Below are 20,660 nucleotides of genomic sequence, written 5' to 3' on the forward strand. Positions count from 1 at the left end.
CCTAGCGGCTAAAGTCCTCGCCTTGAACGCCCCGGGATCCCATATGGGCACCGGTTCTAATCCCGGCACCTCCACTTCCCATCCAGCTCCCTGCTTGTGGCCTGGGAAAGCAGTTGAGGACGGCCCAATGCATTGGGACCCTGCACCCGCATGGGAGACCCGGAAGAGGTTCCAGGTTCTCGGCTTTGGATCGGCGCGCACCAGCCCGTTGCGGCTCACTTGGGGAGTGAAACATCGGATGGAAGATCTTCCTCTCTGTCTCTCCTCCTCTCTGTATATCCTACTTTCCAATAATAATAAAATCTTTAAAAAAAAAAAAAAGAAAGAAAGAAAATGAAAAGATTGATGCTTGGGAAATAGTGGGTCCCCTACCCACAGGTCACCACGTGGAAAGTAGGCTCTGGCATCACACCAGAGCACACAGCCAAGCAGCACGTCTCAAACACTCAGCGGCCAACAAGGTGGGCACAGCCCGCCTGAGACCTTAGCAGCTGACTGCGTGGGCACAGCCTTCCTCAAGCACTGAGCAGCCAACCAGGTGGGCACAGCCTGCCTAAATACTGAGCAGCCGACCGGGTGGGCACAGCCTGCCTAAACACTGAGCAGCCGACCGGGTGGGCACAGCCTGCCTAAACACTGAGCAGCCGACCGGGTGGGCACAGCCTGCCTAAACACTGAGCAGCCGACCGGGTGGGCACAGCCTGCCTAAACACTGAGCAGCCGACCGGGTGGGCACAGCCTGCCTAAACACTGAGCAGCTGACCGGGTGGGCACAGCCTACCTGAGGTTCTCAGGGCAAGTGTGTGTCTCAGCTGTCCCATCTTCCAGGGGGTTGACATGGTAACATGCGTTAACTGAGACATAGAAAATAACAAAGCAGACCCCTGACATATGGGAACAATGAATTGATCCATTGATATGCACTCGTGTGAAAGCTCCCAACACCCAGACCTGGGTGGGCCTCTCCCTCCCCTGGGGACCTTCCCAGCAAGCAGGGGTCTCTGTTTTTCAACAAAACCCACCCCCTCTTGCTCACTACCACCACCTTTACTGTCCATTCGCCATGAGGCCAGGAACTGACTCTGAATTTCTGTAACAGTCTCTCTCTGTCATACCATCATCATTTGAACCAAAGATCCAACCCTAACGCCCTCAGGCAGTGCAGTCACTTCTCCCTGGTCCTACACTCAAACACCTGAACTGGATCAATCCTCTACCCTTCACGTCAGACTTCGGGGCTTAGGCAACTTGAGTGGTTCAGGAGCCAAATCCTGGTCAACCCACATCAATAACCCAGTAATACTCACAGGTGTTATTACTGTATTATTAAACTTTCAACTACATTTAACCAACCAGCTTTTTTTTGGGGGGGGGGGGTTAGAGACATATTCAGCTATTTATTTGAAAGAATTACACAGAAAGAGGGGGAGACAGTGAAAGGGATCTCTCATGACTAGTTGACTCCCCAAGTGGGCTGGGCTGGGCCAAGCCAAAACCAGGAGTCTGGAGCTTCTTTGGGGTCTCCCACATGGATGCAGGGACCCATGCACCTGGGCCATCCTCCGCTGTTTTCCTAGGCACAGACTCAGAACTAGAGCATCCGGGACTCAAACTGGTGCCTATATGGGATGCCAGCACCTCAGGCAACAGTTTCACTTGCCACTCCACAGCACAGGCTGATGGAGGCCATGCAGTAGGAGTGTATAACACGAGGGTGTGAAGAGAACAGCTCCCTGACTGGCAGGGCCCGGGGAGCTACCAGCTGCTTAGCAGGGCTAAGTGGATTCATCTCTGACCACCTTGACGCAGTTTTCACTCCCCTTCGCATGGGCACTCAACCACCCCACTATGTAATCTATTGAGGCATTGTCTGCCCCTGTGAGATGGCTTTTACAACCAATGTGAGCTTAAGAGTTAATGTTACTGAGGATGTCCTGGTGAGTTGGCCTTTAACTACACACAGGAGTATAATTAAGTCTGTGCTGTTTACCCATTGCCATAAAATCTGGCCCAGATATTTATCATGCTTTCTGGGGAATGGCTTGATAAGAGGAACCCTAAAAGTTATCCTGTTACTGTGACCCTAAAGGTCATTCTGCTATGACAAAGAATATAGTTACTGTGACCCTAAAAGGCCATACTGATATGAAGAAGAATATAGGGCCCGGCGGCGTGGCCTAGCGGCTAAAGTCCTCGCCTTGAAAGCCCCGGGATCCCATATGGGCGCCGGTTCTAATCCCGGCAGCTCCACTTCCCATCCAGCTCCCTGCTTGTGGCCTGGGAAAGCAGTTGAGGACGGCCCAATGCATTGGGACACTGCACCCGCGTGGGAGACCCGGAAGAGGTTCCAGGTTCCCGGCTTCGGATCGGCGCGCATCGGCCCGTTGCGGCTCACTTGGGGAGTGAATCATCGGATGGAAGATCTTCCTCTCTGTCTCTCCTCTGTATATATCTGGCTGTAATAAAATGAATAAATCTTTAAAAAAAAAAAAAAAAAAAAAAAAAAAAAAAGAAGAATATAGCTACTGTAAACCTGAAGCCTATCCTGCTAAGGCAAAAAATATGGTTACTGTGGTCTTAAAGGTTAGCCTGTCCTTGCAATTCTTTAGAATATAGAAAATGTAGCTGTTTTAGTTGTTTTCATAAATTTTTAGCTAGAGGAAATACAGGGTGATTTCACTAACATCATAAAGAGATATTTTTGATTATTGTTTGATCACTTATGAAGTTGTAGAGCCTGCAGTTGTGGAGGAATGTAATGTTTATAACTTTTTGTCTTAGATCTTCATGTTTTTTCTCTCTTGATGTATTTCTCCCATTTAGTGATACATAAGTTGTAGAACAAGAATTGTATTAGGAGTGTATTACTGCATAAGATGTGTTGTCTACTAAGAAACTCTTGGTTGCAACGTTGGAATGGATAATGCCTTGTTTAATACTGAAACAATTTGTAGAATTGTCTTTGGAAACACTCACTCATCCATTGTAGAGTTGAAACTTAAATAGAGTAACTTAGCTCATTGCTAACTGCAATTCTTTCCGCTGTTATTTCCCTTGCTTTAACAAACTGTGTGAGCTTACAGACCTAATGGCCAACTAATGTCAATAACCCCGATCCCCATAGACCAAGGCCCCAGACCTTTTAACTCATACAAGATAGGGGTCTGGTTGATACAGATGGCGCCTAGGTTATAGCCCAGACCTGAGGAGAGCAGATGAAGACTGGCAAGCCAAGATAAGCAAGGAATGTGGAATCCTTCCTCAATCATTTCTCAAGAAGTTGTAAATTGTGCCCCCCTGAAGCTATGTTAATATGCCCCTAAGAAAAAACTTTGTACTGCTTCTGTATAAATAAAGCGGACAGCTTTCTCGCTTTGTCCACTACGATCAAGGAATCTGGTGGTCCGTCTCCTTCTTTCTCTCTTCACGCCTCATCCACGCACCCTTCCCGAGTTCCGGACTCAGCTGGAGCTGGACTCCAGCAACAGGCCCCAACAAACCAGCATTATACTCCAGGCTTTTTACATGCTTACTGGGACAGTTCTGTTGGGACAGCCTCTTTCTGTCTAATTTTAAGATGAAAGTCTCAGAGAGGTAAAGTGAATGCTCAGAGTCCCCAGAAAGAGGTGCTTCTTGCCCCAAGATGTTCCTCCATCAAGATATTATTTCCTCTGGGGAACTGGCATCGTGGTGTAGCACATAAAGTTCCCACCTGCAGTGCCGGTGTCCTGGAAACGCAGCAGAGGGTGGCCCAATTGCTAGGGCCCCTGAGCCCACTTGGGAGGCCTGGAAGAATTTCCTGGCTCCTGGCTCATACCCGGCCAACGCAGCCATTTGAGAAGTGAATCAGCACATCTAAAATGTTTTGCTCTGTGTCTCTCCTCTTCTATGTAACTCTACCTTTCAAATGGATACATAACTCAATTTTAAAAATGTATTTTCTTGGGGCCCGGAGGCGTGGACTAGCGGCTAAAGTCCTCGCCTTGAATGTGTCGGGATCCCATATGGGCACCAGTTCTGATCCCGGCACCTCCACTTCCCATCCAGCTCCCTGCCTGTGGCCTGGGAAAGCAGTCAAGGATGGCCCAAAGCTTTGGGACCCTGCACCCGCGTGGGAGACCTGGAAGAGGTTCCTGGTTCCCGGCTTTGGATCGGCACAGCACCGGCCATTGCGGCTCACTTGGGGAGTGAATCATCGGATGGAAGATCTTCCTCTCTGTCTCTCCTCCTCTCTGTATATCTGACTTTGTAATAAAAATAAATAAATCTTTTTTAAAAATGTATTTTCTCGGCTTTTACGTAAGGCTGCCTGCTCTTGCGTGTTCCTTTTGAGCTGACCGACACCAATCAGGGCCAGCCCTGTCATGCCCTGGTCCATGGACAGACCTTATTAGCCAAGAGTGGGTCTGCTGTTCTCGTCTTGTCTCTAGTGAAGGCTCCTCTGTATTACCCACATCCCAAAGAAAAAATTATTTTTCAATGATTCCCTCTGCACACTTTTGACTATATGGGTTGTCAGGACTATAGGCAGAGGCTTAGCTGGCTATGCCACAGTGCTGGCCCCCTACCCTTTTGCTTCTTCAAAACCTCCATAAGGTTAGCAAGTATTTTTTGAGTAAACACATGTAGATAGCGTTCTTTTGAGCAGGGAATAGAGCAATGAACAGTTCCTCCCTTGTAATTCTCACATCTGGCCTGAAGAGGGCAGGCAAAATAGACACCACTAAAGGCGAAATAGACACCAGGGCACTTTCATCCATGAAGACTGAAAGAACAACAGTTTATTGTAATATAAATATTGTTGAAACCTAAGCATATTTTATTATAATGGATGCTGGTATGAGAGGAGAAAACGAAGAGGAGAGTGGTGGTTAACAATGGGCCTCTTTGGTTCTAATCCCGGCACCTCCACTTCCCATCCAGCTCCCTGCTTGTGGCCTGGGAAAGCAGTCGAGGTCGGCCCAAGGCTTTGGGACACTGCACCCGCGTGGGAGACCCGGAAGAGGTTTCTGGTTCTCGGCTTCGGATCGGCGCAGCACCGGCCGTTGCGGCTCACTTGGGGAGCGAATCATCGGACGGAAGATATTCCTCTCTGTCTCTCCTCCTCTCTGTATATCTGACTTTGTAATAAAAATAAATAAATCTTTAAAAAAAAAACAATGGGCCTCTTTTTTTTGGTTCTAAAGATTTGTTCTCATTTGGAAAACAGAGTTAGAGGGAGTGTCAGACAGATACAGACAGATCTTCCATTCACTGGTTCACTCTTCCCAAATGGCTAAAACAGCCAGCACTGGGCTGGGCTGATGCCAGGAGCCAAAGCTCCACCGTGGTCTCAGACGTGGGTGGTAGGGGCCTAAGCACTTGGGTCATCTGCTGCTACCTTCCCAGGCACCTTAGCAGGGAGCAGGATTGGAAGTGGAGCACCCTGCACTGGGACTGGCTCTCACATAGGATGCTGGTGTCACAGAGGCAGCAGCTCCACCTGCCGTACCACAGCTCCTACCCTGAGCACCTTCATTTTCGGCCTCCAGAACCTGCCTCCTCTCCTCCTGCTCACCTCATTCCTCCTGTCCGTGCAGGGAGCTGCCCATCGTCAACTGGAAAATGAGATATTTTCCTAACCTAGTGAAGAGAAAATGGCAGGACAGAAACTGGAAAAACAAACAATGGCCTGTGTCAACGGAAGGTGGCCGCAACTTGTGAGAGCTGTGCTTTTAGTAGCTATTATTAAGTGATAATAACCCCAAAAGAGGCTTTGGTTTCCAGGGTGCAGTTCCCCTTATCAGAAAAGCCAGCTTCCATACTGCTTGTAGGCAATGCTTCTGTTCAGTTTTGTTCACCCAGACCTTCCAAACACACACACACACACACACCCCAACTGACCAACCTTATAAAAAGTCCAGAGAGCGCCTGGCTGATGTTTCTCTTGCAGGAGGCTGCGCTGAGGACTCTGGACATGACCGTGTCTTGGGTTCCAGTTCTAATGCATTGGCTGCAGGCACTCCCCCTCCACCCCATGTCACTCTATCAAGGAGCCGCTTTCCCTTTCGCACTGTTGTTTAGTCACCTCTGTAGCAAGGACTCATTTTCTGCCAATGCCAGGTAGGTAGGGGCGCGGGGGAAAGGGGAGTGGGGGTGCTGCCGACTTAGGTCTTTCATCCAGGTCAGAAAATACAACAGACCACAGGCCTGAAGACTGCCTGGTAGTTAAACATGCCGTTCACCTGTGTCACTGGCGGCCGGTTGTTTGCGAATGACCATGAATAACAGAGGAAATGAATGTGGTGCCTGCATTGACTCAAAGCTTGATCAGTTCACATGGAACAGGAAGTGAATAATAAACTCTGTGGATGGGGTGGATGCTGGGATGGCACAGGGCTCCCCCCGTGTGTATATCCGTGTTGACTCTAGATTCCAGTCCTTAGCAGTTCTCATGTTGGGGAATTTTATTATCCTTTTCTTCTTCTTTTTTTAGTAAAATTGAATTTTATATAAGGTAATACTTAAGTTACATAAGTAACTTGTAAGTAAATGTAAAATTACTTGTTATTTATTTGAGAGGCAGAAACAGGCTGGTGTGGAGAGAGAACTCCTAGCTGCTGGGTCACTACCCAGATTCCCACAATGGTTAGCACTGGGCCAAATGGGATCCCAGTTTCCCCAATTACTCAAGCCCCTACCACTGCCCCCTCGGCTGTGCATTAGCAGGAAGTTGGAGTCAGAGGCAAGAGGCAGGTGTTGAACCCAGGTACCCTGAAGTGCACGGGCACTTACAAAAAGATTTATTTATTTATTTATTTATTTAAAAGGCAAAGGTATGAGAGAGGGAGAAATATTCCGTCTACTGGCTCACTCCCCAGATGGCTGCAACAGCCAGCTCTGAGACAGGCTGAAGTCAGGGGCTAAGAGCTTCTTCTGGGTTTCCCACATGGATGCAGGTCCCCAAAAATACTTGCACCACCCTCTGTGCTTTCCCAGGCCATAAGCAGGGAGATGGGTTGGAAATAGGGTAGCCAAGACACAAAGTGGCAGCCACAAGGTACCAGTGTTGCAGGCAGCAGCTTTAACTGCTACACCATGGTCTGGCCTGGAGTCCAGGCACCTTAACCAGTGTCTTAATCATTAGGCAAAGCATCACCCCCATAAATGTATTTTTTAAAAAGTCTTTGTATGATTTCTCAGAGAAATGAAATAAAACAAAATTTGTGGGCCAGACGCGGTGGCCTAGTGGCTTAAGTCCTCAACTTGCATGTGCCAGGATCCCATATGGGCACTGGCTCATATCCTGGTGACTCTGCTTTCCATCCAGCTCCCTGCTTGATGGAAAGCAGTCGAGAACGGCCTGGGAAAGCAGTCGAGAACGGCTCAAAGCCTTGGGACCCTGCACCCACATGGGAGACCTGGAAGAGGCTCCAGCCTCCTGGCTTTGAATTGGCTCATCTCTGGTCGTTGCAGTCACTTGGGGAGTGAATCATCAGACAGAAGATCTTCCTCCCTGTCTCTCCTCCTCTCCATATATCTGACCTTCCAATAAAAATAAATCTTAAAAAAGAATCTTGTTAGGTTACCCACATCTCAATTTGGGCTTCAGAATTATTGTTACTAGAGATTCGACAAGTTTCTTAGAAATTTTTTAAACATCCAATAACCTCAATGCATTAAATGGTCTCACTTAAAAACAAAACAAACAAAAAAAACCTTCTCCAGAATACCCGTCGTAACACGGAAACCCACAGCCAAAGGGCCACCTCCTAATAATGTGCTTATTCTGGAAACTAGGGTTTTTATATATTGAGGTTTCTAACAATGCCTTGGTTGATGCACAGAAAAATCAACTGAGCCATAGCCTTGCCAGACAAGTCCTATATGTGCAGGAACAGACCGCAAAAGACATGATCTGCAGATAAGATGCAGACTTGCCAGAGAGCACGATTACATTTTAATCTAAAGCGCAGTGCAAGGATGTGGTCGATACAAAGACTTTCTAAGCACGGGTTGCCTTGGGTGGGCATGAAAGAGATGGCTTCCCAGAGTCACTGAGGCAGAAGCCACAGTATGTCTTCTGAAGGAACAAACTGCCCTTGGCTGGTTGTCCCAAAAGGTCAAAAAGAAGCCTTCCGAGTGATGCAGCATGGCTTCTGCAGGTGGTCGGCGGGGCCTTCCTCGCTTGTGGGCCGGTGGGGCTGCCCCTGTTCTCGCCAGGCTTTCCCCTTTCTTTCAGGTACCTCTTTCTGCTGACGGGAGGGGGCGCCCTAGCCGGGGCTGCCATGGGGCCGTACGCGGCGCTGGTCTTCATCCCGGCAGTCTGTGCTGTGCTTCTGGTCTGCTCGCTGGGCCCACAGGCTGTCCACAGGTGGACTTTCCTCTTCCAGATGAGCTGGCAGACCCTGTGCCACCTGGGGCTGCAGTACACCGAGCATTACCTGCAGGAGCCACCATCCACCGGGTAAAGCTACTTGCTGATTTGCTTGTCCGGAGCTGGGCAGGGATGAGCACACAGCATGATGGTCAGGGAGAGAACCTAGTGTTGAGTTTGAGTGGCCATTGCTTCTGGTGCTATAGCGTGACCTTGAACCTCTCTCAGACAATGACTTTTTTGGGGGGAAAAAATCAGGGCAGCTGGGATTTGAACCTCATATGGAATGCCATTTAAAAAATTATAAAATAATTAACATTAAAAATAAAATAATTTTAAATGGCATTATATATATATTTAATATATATTATATATATGGCAGGAGGAGAAGAGGAAACAGAGAGAAAGATTTTCCATCAACTGACTCACTCCCCAAATGGTCGCAATGGGCAGAGCTGAGCCAAGCTGAAGCCAGGAGCCAGGAGTTTCTTCCCGATCTCCGACGTGAATACAGGGACCCAAGTGTTTGGGCCATCCTCTACTGCCTTCTCAGGCCATAAGCAGGGAGCTGGATGGAAAGTGGAGCTGGGACATGGACCGGCACCCATATGGGATGCCGGTGCTTGCAGACGGGGGATTACAGCCACTGTATCAACCCCATAGGATGTCACTGTTGCAAGCAGTGGCCTAACCCAGCTGGCTGTGATTTTTTTTTTAAAGATTTTGTTTGAATGGTAGGGTTTGAGGGAGAAACTTTGACCCTTCAGCTCACTCCTCAGATGCCTGCAGCAGCTTTACTAACTGTAGCAAGAAGCCCACTCTTAGCAAAATCGGCAGCAGCATCTTTGACCATGATGCAGCAGGTGGTCATGGGATGGGTGCCCACACCTCACGCTATCATTGGCTCACCATGCATTCTCCTCCATGCCTCAGAACCAGCCCCGACCCAGGCAGAGTCCTACAGGGAATGCCATCTCCAACTTCCCATGGCTTCCTCGCCACCCTCAAGTTTTCTTTCTTCTCTGGCAAATCTCTCCCAAGTTGCTGGTCCTCATCTTTACAAGCCTTTCTTAGAAATATTATCCTCCACATTCCCCGACAATGTTTCTTGTCGTCCTTTAGCGTACGTCCCTGGCTCATGTTGAATGTGACATTTGATCCTGCCCAGAACTGAGCATGGCTCTCAGTTCATCCTAGTCTTAGAGCGGGCGCTATACCCCTTCCCTTTGCTCTGTGATCACACGTGACAGACTGGAATAGAAGAATAAACAGGGAGTGTTTTCACACTAAAAAAAAAAAAAAAATCTCTTTCAGGTTCTGCATCGCTCTTTCTTCACTCATGCTCTTGACGCAGAGGGTCACGTCCCTCTCGCTGGACATTGGTGAAGGGAAAGTGGAGGTGGCATCGGGCAGCGACAGGAACAGGTGCACTGTGTGTGAGCGTCTGTGTGTGGCGCTCCCCTATCTCAGCTACTTGATGTTCTTCCCTGCTCTCCTCGGAGGTCCTCTGTGTTCCTTCCAGCGATTCCAGGCTCGTGTTTACAGCTCCAGCTCTGTGGGCCTCAGGCTCTTGTTCCGGACTCTGTTCTGGAGAGGCCTACAGGTCCTGGGACTGGAGTGCCTCAAGGCAGCCGTGAGGGGGCTGCTGCATGCAGGGACTGGACTCGCCCAGTGCCGGCATCTCGAGTGCGTCTCTATCATGTGGGCCACAGCCGTGTTCTTCCGACTCACCTACTACTCCCAGTGGCTCCTGGATGAATCCCTCCTCCACACAGCAGGCTTTGGGGCTAGCTTGGGCCAGAGCACCGGTGAGGATGGCTTTGTCCATGACGCAGACATCTGGACGCTGGAAACGACGCACAAGCTAGCCTTGTTCACCAGGAAATGGAACCAAAGCACGGCTCTGTGGCTCAGGCGGCTGGTCTTCCAGCGCAGCGGGCTGTGGCCGTTGTTCCAGACCTTCGCCTTCTCTGCCTGGTGGCACGGACTCCATCCAGGGCAGGTGTTCGGTTTCCTTTGCTGGGCTGTGATGGTAGAAGCTGACTACCTGATTCATGCCTTTGCCAGTTCATCCATCAGGGCCCAGCCCCTGCGGTTGCTCTATCGAGTTGTCACCTGGGCCCACACTCAGCTCATCATGGCCTATGTAATGCTGGCCGCGGAAGGGAGGAGCCCCTCCTTTCTCTGGCTGCTGTGCAATTCATACAACAGCATCTTCCCTGCTGTGTACTGCGCGTTGCTTTTTCTGCTAGCAAAGAGAAAGCACAAATTGCACTAACTTTTAGAAAAACATTTATCTCTTTATTTGAAAGGCAGAGCTGCAGAAAGAGATAGGAAGAGAGACCTTCCATCCCCTGGTTCATTGCCCCAAATAGCCACAACAGGCTGGAGCATGGAAATCCCCATGGGTCTTCCCTGTGGGTGCAGGGTCCAAGCAGTTGTGTCATCTTCCATGGCTTCCCCAGGTGCATTGGCAGGGAGGTGGATCTGAAGTGAAGAAGCTGGGATTTGAACTGGTGGCCAGATATGGGCCACAATCCTGGCCCCCAAATGTAACTGGCTTCTTTCTCTGTGTGTGTCCGTTAGGCAGAGGTTAGAAAAGTGCCAGTGTGCATGTTTGAACTTCTCCATAAGGAGAGGCTGTTTCAGAAATTAAGTGGATAAGCCAGATGACCTGGCTTAGAAATTGGTGGGTCGAGGGCCCAGCGTGGTAGCCTGGTAGGTAAAGTCCTTGCCTTGCACGCCTGGAATCCCGTATGGGCGCTGGTTCTTATCCTGGTAGCCCTTCTGGCCATTGCAGCCACTTGGGGAGTCAACGGACAGAGGATCCTCCTCTCTGTATCTCTGCCTCTCTGTATGTCTGACTTTCAATAAAAATAAAATAAATCTTAAAAAAAAAAAAGAAATTGGTGGGTAACTTCAGGAAGTGATCACTGTGTCAGTCACTGGGGCATACCAAGCCCCTTCCTAGGCTCACTGCCTGCAAGCTTCTATTCCACGGGGACTAAGAATGCAAAACAGGAGGAGAAATGGTTTCTTGCCTCAGGGCCTCCTTTTGGGTAGGCAAAGTTTAAGGAAAGTGATACAGTAAACACAAGGCATTGTGAGTGACCAACAGAACATAGCTGGACACCAGGAAGCAGCCAAGCATCCTGTGGACCCACTTGATCCTGGAGCATGAACTTGAACTATATGAAAGTGAACACAAACCTCGGTGACATCATGATGTCAATATGTTACGTGAACTTAAGACCAGCTTATATGTTTGAACCTATCCTTAAATTTCAGGAATTTGAAACATCTGGTCAAAATTTTGAAATTTGAAAAAATGTGGCCTGAAAATAGGAAGGCTGATGTTATTTTTGGAAACCGTGTTGCTAGAGTGCAAATTCAAGTTTCATCGCTACTACCTACACAGTTCACATGCCACACTGACTCGTGTCTGTTCTACACAGTGACCAAGAACAGGACATGCATGCGCTTTCAGTGTAACTTTGACCGTGGCACTGATTCCTTTTTTTTGACATGTGCTAAATAACTCCTCCAGTTTCTTTCTCAGTCTATCTTAAAATAACACATGGGGTTAGTGTTGTAGCATAGCAAGTTAAGCTGCTGCCTTCAATGCCTGCATCCCGTGTGGGCGCCTGTTGAAGTCTTAGCTGCTCCACTTGCAATCCAGCACCCTGTTCATGTGCCTTGGAAAGTAGCAGAAGATGGCCCGAGAGCTTAAGCCCCTAGTACCCTTGTGGGAGACCTGGAAGATGCTCCTGGCTCATCCTTCTCACCAGGTTGCTATCTCTTCCATCCTAAGAAATACTATAATACGGGGCGGCTGCTGTGGCTTGGTAGGTAAAGCTGGCATCCCATGTAAGTAAAATTTTTAAAAATCCTTTGAGAAGCTGGCATTGTGGCACAGTGAGTTAAGTTGCCGTTTCTGATGCTGGCATCCCAAATCAGAGAGACAGCACAAGTCCTGGCTATTCTGTTTCCTTTCCAGCTCCCTGCTAACATACTTGGGAAAATAGTAGGTGGTGGTCTAAGTACCTGAACCCCAGCTCCCATATGGGAGATCTGGATGGCGTACTTGGCTTTAGCTGGCTCAGCCCTAGGCATTGAGGCCATTTGAGGAGTGAACCCAGCAGGTGGGAGAGTTCTGTCTTATAAATTAATCATGAAAGAAAATCCTTTGTAATGTACTCAGAATATGTGCCAGTTTCTGTAGACACTGGTGAACTGAAACCTTTTGACATGCAATCTGGCCTCCAGATCTCTCTCGTGGCTGATGGGCAGGAGTCATTTCTACTCCTCTGACTGGTTAAACCAGGCCGTCTACTTCCTTCCCTTTCTGATCGTATCCCACAGGGAGTGCAAACAGCAGTGTGATTCGAGGGAATTGGTCCGAGATGGAGACCACCTGTTTGTACAAGCGAAGGCTGAAAAGCAAGGTGGCAGAGAGCAGACACGTGGATACTCCCTGGGGTCTTGTTTTGGAACCTGACCCCTTCAGTTCCTGACTCCTGTCCCAGCTCCTCCCACAAAATGGCAACTTTATTTAGCCTGTCCTGTGCCCTACTAATTCTTTCACTCCCCAAACCCGCCCACTTGCCTCCCAAGCTCCTTTTGCCACATGTCTGGTAGCGCCTGCTTGTTAACCTTTCTTAGTAATTTGCTCTGACCTCACCACCAGCATTGGACTTGAGAATTTCTTTTTCTTGCTCCATCCAGAAGTGGCTTCCAGGTGACTCCTGCTTTCGGTCCCATTCTGGCCTGCTGTGGACTGCAGCAGAGAGGTATTTTAACATATCTTGTCATCCTCAAGATGCAAGTGGGCAGCAGACTGTCCTGCCAACCTGCCAACCTGCCAACCTCGAGTGTTCTTTCTCTCCCCTGTCCCCACTCTCTCTCGTCATGTGAGAGGCCCAGGCAGGACCTAAGAGAGATCAAACAACGAGCAGCTTGTTGATGAAGCAGGTAGGTTTGCTGGGTGTGAATGAACCCATTTGATCCCTGCGTTCATGGGTACATCATAAATACCAGCAGATGGGCTTTGCAAAGACCGTGGCCATAGAGAAGTTAAGTGACAAGCGTCAGTGATGATCAAGATTAAATCACCAACAGGAGACAGTGAATTCAAAGTCAAGTTCTTGGCTGGTCTGCAACATAGCCAACGGCACAGGAAGCTCAGTTCTTTATAGCCTGTGAGGTGATGATCCAGTGATCACATTTTGTGCAAATGTTTTTCCAAGCATTCAGTAAGCACCTATCTACAAAACATTTTAAAGGAAATGATGTAGTGACCCCTACTGCTTTAGCATTTTCTTTCTAATCATTGCAGACCCTACTGTAAGCAAAGCTGCCCCATGTGGTAGTGGCCAGACCCCTTCTCTGGGAGGCTGGGGTCTGGTGCAGTTCGTGCTAGCATCAACCAGCTATGTAACTGGAGTGTACCCTCTTATGTAAAAGTTTCCTCATGTTCCCAACCAGATGAATTGAACATCCTCTTGTTTAGCTTTAAAACGAAAGGTATTATACCCTGTCCATTAAGGATAAGCATGTTCCTTCCAACCTGCCCCTATTAATCTACTAAAGATTTTACAGGAATAGAAGAAAACCTGCTGAGCCCTTTAGATTCTTTATAAAGAACCGGCATTGGAGCCAGTTCAACTGGCTAATCCTCTGCCTGCAAGCGCCAGGATCCCATATGGGCACCGGTTTGTGTACCATCTGTTCCACTTCCCTTCCAAGACCCTGGTTATACCCTAGGAAAGCAGCAGAGGACGGCCCAAGGCCTTAGGACCCTGCACCTATGTGAGAGACTGGGAAGAAGCTCCTGGCTTCTGATTGGCTCAGTACTAGCCATTGCGGCTGCTTGGGAAGTGAACCAGTGGATGGAAGATCTTTGTCTCTCATTCTCTGTATAAATCTGCCTTTACAAATAACAATAAATACATCTTAAAAAAAAAAGAACTGGCATTTTATCTGATGCTCGTTTTACTTGTTCCTCACTATATAAAAAGAATGATGTGATATTTTTATGGCTCATCAAAATACAAAAAACACTCTGTTGCTAATAAAACATTTTAATGTCTTGCTTCCCTTCCTGAATAATAGCTTTAATTTTTTAGCAACTGATAACTTACACCAAGGCCTAGTTTCTAGCAATAATCATAATGACTGTTAGGAGCTTGTATTGTGCACAGCAGGTGAAACCACCTGTTTAGGACATCCACAGCCCATGTCGGAGTCCTGGTTTGAGTTCTGGTTATTCTGCTTCTGATCCAGCTTCCTGTGAAAGCATCTAGGAGGCAGAAGATGATGAGTCAAGCCCTTGACTGCCTGCCACCCCGTGGGAGACCCAGGCTGATTTCCTGGCTCCAGACTTAGTTTGGCCCAGCCATGAATGTTGTGATCAACCTGGGAGACAATCAGCAGGTGGAAGATCTCTCTGTCTCTATCTCTGTCTCTCTCTGGCACTCTGCCTTAAAAAATTTTTTTCTTAAGCCAAAAGATACCTAACGATGCCAGACTGTGTCTTCAGAAGTGTGTTTGCTCACCTCACCTGGTGTTTGCTGCACCTGTTTCTTCAGAAACACTTTTTAAGCACCAGTAATTGAGCTAATCACATGTTTATGTGTGTGTTCCTTGCAGGCAGTTGGTGTAGTTCATATGAGCCAGGTGTCCCCTTGGCTTAATTGCATGGTTTATCTGAGTACACTAACCTGAGTGCTTGGATGGATCCACCAGCCTGAAGGGATATGGTGGGGTCTCCCAGTGTCCTCTGTTTACCTAGAGTTGTTGCCCCACAGCTTTGCTTCTGTATTATCCAGAGCTTAGACTGCATTTCCTTATAGATGAGCATGGTGCTGGTTCCTATTGGTGACACTCATTTAATCCATAATAATTTAGTTTGAATTATTCTTACAGTTAAGATGGACAGGAGGAGCAAGGGCAATTGCCTAACCATATATGTACATATTTAAGGGTTTTTTTTTTTTTTTTTTGAAAGTCAAATATACAGAGAGGAGGTGAGATAGAGAGGAAGATCTTCCGTCTGATGATTCACTTCCCAGGTGGCCGCAGCGACTAGAGCTGAGCCAATCCAAAGCCAGGAGCCTCTTCAGCTCTCCCATGCGAGTGCAAGGTCCCAAGGCTTTGGGCCGTTCTTGACTGCTTTCCCAGGCCACAAACAGGGAGCTGGATGGGAAGTGGAGCTGCCAGGATTAGAACCAGCACCCATATGGGATCCTGATGCATGTAAGGCAAGGACTTTAGCCACTAGGCTACCACACTGGGTCCCCTACCCTTATATTTTTAAAAGGAATTTTTTTTTTTTTTTTTTTTTTTTTTACAAATATTTCCTTCCTTCTTTTAAAAGGAATTATTTACAAACCCTCCCTTCCTGGCTCCTCCCTCTACTTAAACACATAATGAACCTCAGGCACATTTTAATTTTATGTATTTTTCTGCTTATGTAGTTTTGTAAATGTGTGGACCTTGTGTAGTTCTTAACTCAAATAAAACAAATTTTGTAGGCCCAGTGCGATAGTGTAGTGGTTTAAGTCGTCTCCTTGAATGTGCTGGGATCCCACATGGGCACCGTTTCTAATCCCGGCAGCTCCACTTCCCATCCAGCTCCCTGCTTGTGGCCTGGGAAAGCAGTTGAGGACGGCCCAATGCTTCAGGATTCTGCACCTGTGTGGGAGACCTGGTGGAAGTTCCTGGCTCCTGGCTTCGGATCGGCACAGCACCGGCCGTTGCGCTCACTTGGGGAGTAAATCATTGGACAGAAGGTCTTCCTCTATCTCTTCTGCTCTCTGTTTATCTGACTTTGTAATAAAAATAAATTTTTAAAAATAAATAAATAAAAATAGAACATATTGTCGATTTATTCAGGGACAATAATTGATTGTTACTATATTTGGGAAAAAAAAGAATCAGGCTTAAGGTTGTCCACAGGTGAAATGATATGTCTTGGGTTTGCTTCAGAATAATGTGGGAGGAGACAGGGAATACATAGATGAAACAGATGCGTCACATACTAAAAGCTGTTGAACCTGGTTGATGGGAATTTAGTGGATTCTTTCTACTAGTGTATAGTTCTGAAAATTCACATGAAAACAAATAGGCCAGAGATCACTGGGTAAATATGACAAAATGAAAGCAGATTGATTGCTCTCCTCCAGCCCCACCCCCGTAGCCCCATGAAGAGAACAAGAGTGCAGATTGCTCGGGGCGGGGGGTTGGGGGGGACCCCAGGGAGCCTCAGCACCCAGGATTCCTACACTCCCACACCGAACCAGGCTTGGTCCAGGGGAAGAAACAGTGAGTCATGTGCTCAGAGTCTGCATCCCTGGCGATGACCAACTTGCAATTTTGTCTCCTGGAATCAGGTCTACATGTTGACATCTGTACTGAATGTGTGTAGAGTTTTCCTCTTCCTTATTCTGTAAACCAGGGGTGGGGACTACTGTTGGCATTAGGAGGCGGGCCTTTGTGAGTGATTGGGTCATGACGATGCAGCCCTCATCTATGGTGATCAGTATCCTCCGTGAAGGAGTGATAGCACAGTGGGATAGACAGCCCTCAATGCCACTCTCCCTGAGTGCCGGTTCAAGTCCCATTTGCTGCACTAACATGCCCAGGGACAGCACCCACAAGGAGACTAGATGAAACTTCTGATTTCTGGCTTCAGCCTGTCCCAGCCACCCATGAGGAAGAGACCCAGATGGCGCTCTAGGCTCCTGGCTTTGACTTGACTCAGCTCTGGCCATTGTGGTAATTTAGGGAAGAGCAGTGAATGAGGGCTGTTGCTGTTAGTCTGCTTGTCATCAGCTCCACACTGACATGGCCATCCAGGCCAGTGGGTGGCTCCTAGGTTAAAACAGTGCATGTGGCACATCATGTAGCACTCCTGAGTGACTTATGTCCTTCATCTGGGAGCTGGTCTTTGCACTGGGATTCCTGGGCCAGAGCACCTGCTGCCAGGCTGATGCAGCTGACTGACGGGAGAGGCCCAGTGTCTTCTAGGCACTGGGGAGAAGAGGGAAATTGGGGCCAGCCTGAATGTGACATCCTTACCTTTGCCACTACAGGACACAGGTCCCTATCACCTCAAACTGGATGCAGTGAGATGGGCTGCATGAAGGTACCAGGAGCTGCTGGGTGGCTGCTCCTAAGGTTGTACCCTGGATGTGGCCTCTGGAGGGCCGCTCTGCTCCTAGAATACATCCCTCGCCCAGGAGAGACAACTCCCTTGGCATGGCTCTCAAATTTTTAAAAAGATTTATTTTTATTCAAAAGGCAGATTTACAGAGAAAAGGAGATACAGAAAGAAACATCTTCCCATCTACTGGTTCACTCCCCAAGTGGCCATGTGGGTACATAATCTCAAGGGTTGGGCCATTCTGTAGTACTGTTTTCCCAGGTCACAAGCAGGAAGCTGGAAGAGAAGCGAAGCAGCCGGGACACAAACCGGCGCCCATATGGAATCCCAGTGGTTGTAACTGAGGATTTAGATCCTAGGCTATTGTGCCGGGTCCATGGCTCTCATTTTTGATGGTCAGAATCTCCCATGCATGCATAAGCATTTCTGTTAGATCCCACGGCTTCCATTTTCTCAGCGATTTTAGTTTTAGATCTGCCCTCATTACTTCCTTGTTTTAATTCAGCAATGCATTTCACTCTCTATATATTTTTAAAGGTATGTTTATTTGAAAGGCAGTGTGCAGGAGGATAGATTTTCCATCTACTGGTTCTTGCTACAAATGGCTGCAACAGCCAGGGCTAGGCCAGGTTGAAGCCAAAAGTCTGATAGGAACTCAATCTGGATTGCCCATGGAGATGTCAGGGACCCAATCCTATCGTCTCATGTGGCAGGAATGGGGTGTTGAAATCCCGTAGTGCAGTTGCTTAGGTTCAAGTACCAACTGCACTCCCCATTCCAGCTTCCTGCTAATGTGCTCCCTGAGAGGCAGCAATGACGGCTCAAGGAGTTGGGTTTCTGTCATCCATTTCAAAGTCATGGATCGACCTGGCTCCAGATTTTGGCTTGGCCCAGTTCCTGCTGTTGCTGAAATTTGGGGCTTGAACCAGTGAATGGGAGATCTGGCTCTCTTGCCTTTCAAATACATTTAAAAAACCGAATGAATGAAGATGCTTCTACCCCTTTTCTGCCACCTGCTACCCCAACAGCTTCCGGAATCCCAGGTAGTAGAAGCAACAGCGGAATGCCACTGCAGAGAGGCGCTTGGCTCTGCATGGCCCCTGGCACTCCATGGCCTGTCGCAAGCACAAGGCCTGCCAGCGAGGACTGAAAGTTGGCTCTTGAAAGGGTTTGTTCCTGTGTGACATCACTCACACTTCTCCTGGGACGGTTGGAGTGTCTTTGTGGCATCTCCTTAGGCTATTGGTTAGCTCTGTGCTCCAGGCTGCTCGTACTCAGAGCGCCTAGAATTTTGCCACTGCGAAGTTCCTAGATGGAACATTCAAACCAAATGTGGAGTTCGAGTATAACCATCTCAGTGACACAGCCAAAAGTCTGAACAACAAATTGTTTTCTAGCTAATTATTTCTCAGTGTCCGGAAAGTATTTTTAAATCACTGTTCCAGGCATTGGACTGTAAAAGTAACTACTAGGCCATTTACACTGACAAATGTCATTTCTATCATAAAGTACAGCTCAGAATCTTTTCTTCCTTTTCTTAATTCTTTGGAGACTGTGACAGTTTCCCTCACTGCTAAATGCATAACCAGATTTTGCAGCTGATTCTCACTCAGGTTTTCAAAGTTGATAGTTTTGACCATGGCAAAAATAAAGTCCATGTATTTTAGTTTAATCCTAGGTTACAGATAAAATCCTTAAATATTCAATGTAAGTAAATCTAGCTTGTCAGAAAAACATCTGTCCTGTATTTGGGAGGCTCACAAATCTACGTAAGTTTCAGTTCCGTTGTAGCTATATTTACAGGGCATTACGCAGTAACCTGATCTGCCAGGAGAAAGAGAACTTTTGAAATTAATTCCAGATGTCTAATAAATCAAGATAATAACTATTAATAGCAATGCGCTTGAAAACAGATTTGAAGATACTCAGCTTTCTTTCTTTAATTACTTATTCTTTGTAATGGTTCCTAAACTGCAACCATGCTTCTTTTCACAGTATCAGCCATCCCACTGGCTCCGGAATTAGAAATGGAATCCTGATCCTCCTCGGAGGAACACACACAAAACAACTCAAATTTAAACAAGAATGCTTTATGTTCCTAACAGTTTCTGGATTTTCTCAATCTCCCTCTACTGGAATTAATGTTTACAAATGAACGTTTGAGTTGTTGTCTAGTCCTCAGCCCAAGGATGGTTTCAAATAATCCTCCTGGGCCTGGCGCGGTAGCCTAGTGGCTAAAGTCTTTGCCTTGCATGCACTGGGATCCCACATAGGCACCTGATCTAATTCCGGCAGCTCTGCTTCCCATCCCAGCTCCCTGCTTGTGGCCTGGGAAAGTAGTCGAGGATGGCCCAAAGCCTTGGGACCCTGCACCCTCATGTGAGAGCTGGAAGAGGTTCCTGCTCAGCTCTAGCCGTTGCAGCTCACCTGGGAAGTGAATCACTGGACAGAAGATCTTCCTCTCTGTATATCTGACTTTGTGAGTGCAATGGCCGGTGCTGTGCCGATCTGAAGCCAGGAGCCAGGAACTTCCACCAGGTCTCCCACACGGGTGCAGGATCCCAAGGCTTTGGGTTGTCCTCAACTGATTTCCCAGGCCACAAGCAGGGAGCTGGATGGGAAGTGGAGCTGCTGGGATTAGAACTGGTGCCCATGTGGGATCACGGCACATTCAAGGCAAGGACTTTAGCCGCTAGGCACAGTACCAGGCCCTTCTGTGGTTTCTATAAAAAGTTTGGTAATTTTTCTCTGTAACTCTTCCAAAGAATCTTAAAAAAAAAAAAAAAAAAAAAAAAAACAAAGGGTGGGTGTGCATGTGTGGTGGGGGTTGAGGATGGGGCTGGTATTGTGGTGTAGCAGTAAAGTCATTGCCTGCCTACGGGCATCCCCTATGCATGCTGCTTCAGTTCGAGTCCTTACAGGTCCACTTCCAATCCAGCTGCCCGCTGATGTGCCTGGAAAAAGCAGTGGAGGATGGCCGAAGTCCTCGGGGCCCCTACACTCATGTGGGAGACCCACGAGGAGCTCCTGGCTTAGGCCTGGTCCAGCCCTGCCTGCTGTGGCCATTTGGGGAGCTTTTCCAGGGCCCAGCAGCGTGGCCTAGCGGCTAAAGTCCTTGCCTTGAACGCCCCGGGATCCCAT

At 48.0% G+C, this 20,660-nt stretch overlaps 1 protein-coding gene and 1 long non-coding RNA gene across 2 annotated transcripts in view; one reads left to right on the forward strand and one right to left on the reverse strand.

Annotated features, from left to right (window-relative positions):
* Window positions 1-20,660, reverse strand: part of LOC131481367 (uncharacterized) — a 322,287-nt gene that overhangs the window by 178,611 nt on the left and 123,016 nt on the right. The gene's annotated exons all lie outside the window — the stretch shown is intronic.
* Window positions 5,973-10,634, forward strand: MBOAT4 (membrane bound O-acyltransferase domain containing 4). The gene is made up of 3 exons (XM_004592733.2): window positions 5,973-6,102; window positions 8,222-8,446; window positions 9,671-10,634. Exons 1-3 carry the CDS (start codon window positions 5,984-5,986, stop codon window positions 10,632-10,634), a joined length of 1,308 nt encoding a protein of 435 aa, XP_004592790.2. The 5' UTR covers window positions 5,973-5,983.

This window comes from Ochotona princeps, chromosome 11 (genome assembly GCF_030435755.1).
Source record: "Ochotona princeps isolate mOchPri1 chromosome 11, mOchPri1.hap1, whole genome shotgun sequence".
Classification (NCBI taxonomy): domain Eukaryota; kingdom Metazoa; phylum Chordata; class Mammalia; order Lagomorpha; family Ochotonidae; genus Ochotona; species Ochotona princeps.

Coding starts and splice junctions, on each gene's coding strand:
- MBOAT4 (XM_004592733.2), top strand. CDS start 5,984: ATGCATTGGCTGCAGGCACTCCCCCTCCACCCCATGTCACTCTATCAA. Junction 6,103..8,221: donor TCATTTTCTGCCAATGCCAG/GTAGGTAGGGGC, acceptor CCTTTCTTTCAG/GTACCTCTTTCTGCTGACGG. Junction 8,447..9,670: donor CAGGAGCCACCATCCACCGG/GTAAAGCTACTT, acceptor AATCTCTTTCAG/GTTCTGCATCGCTCTTTCTT.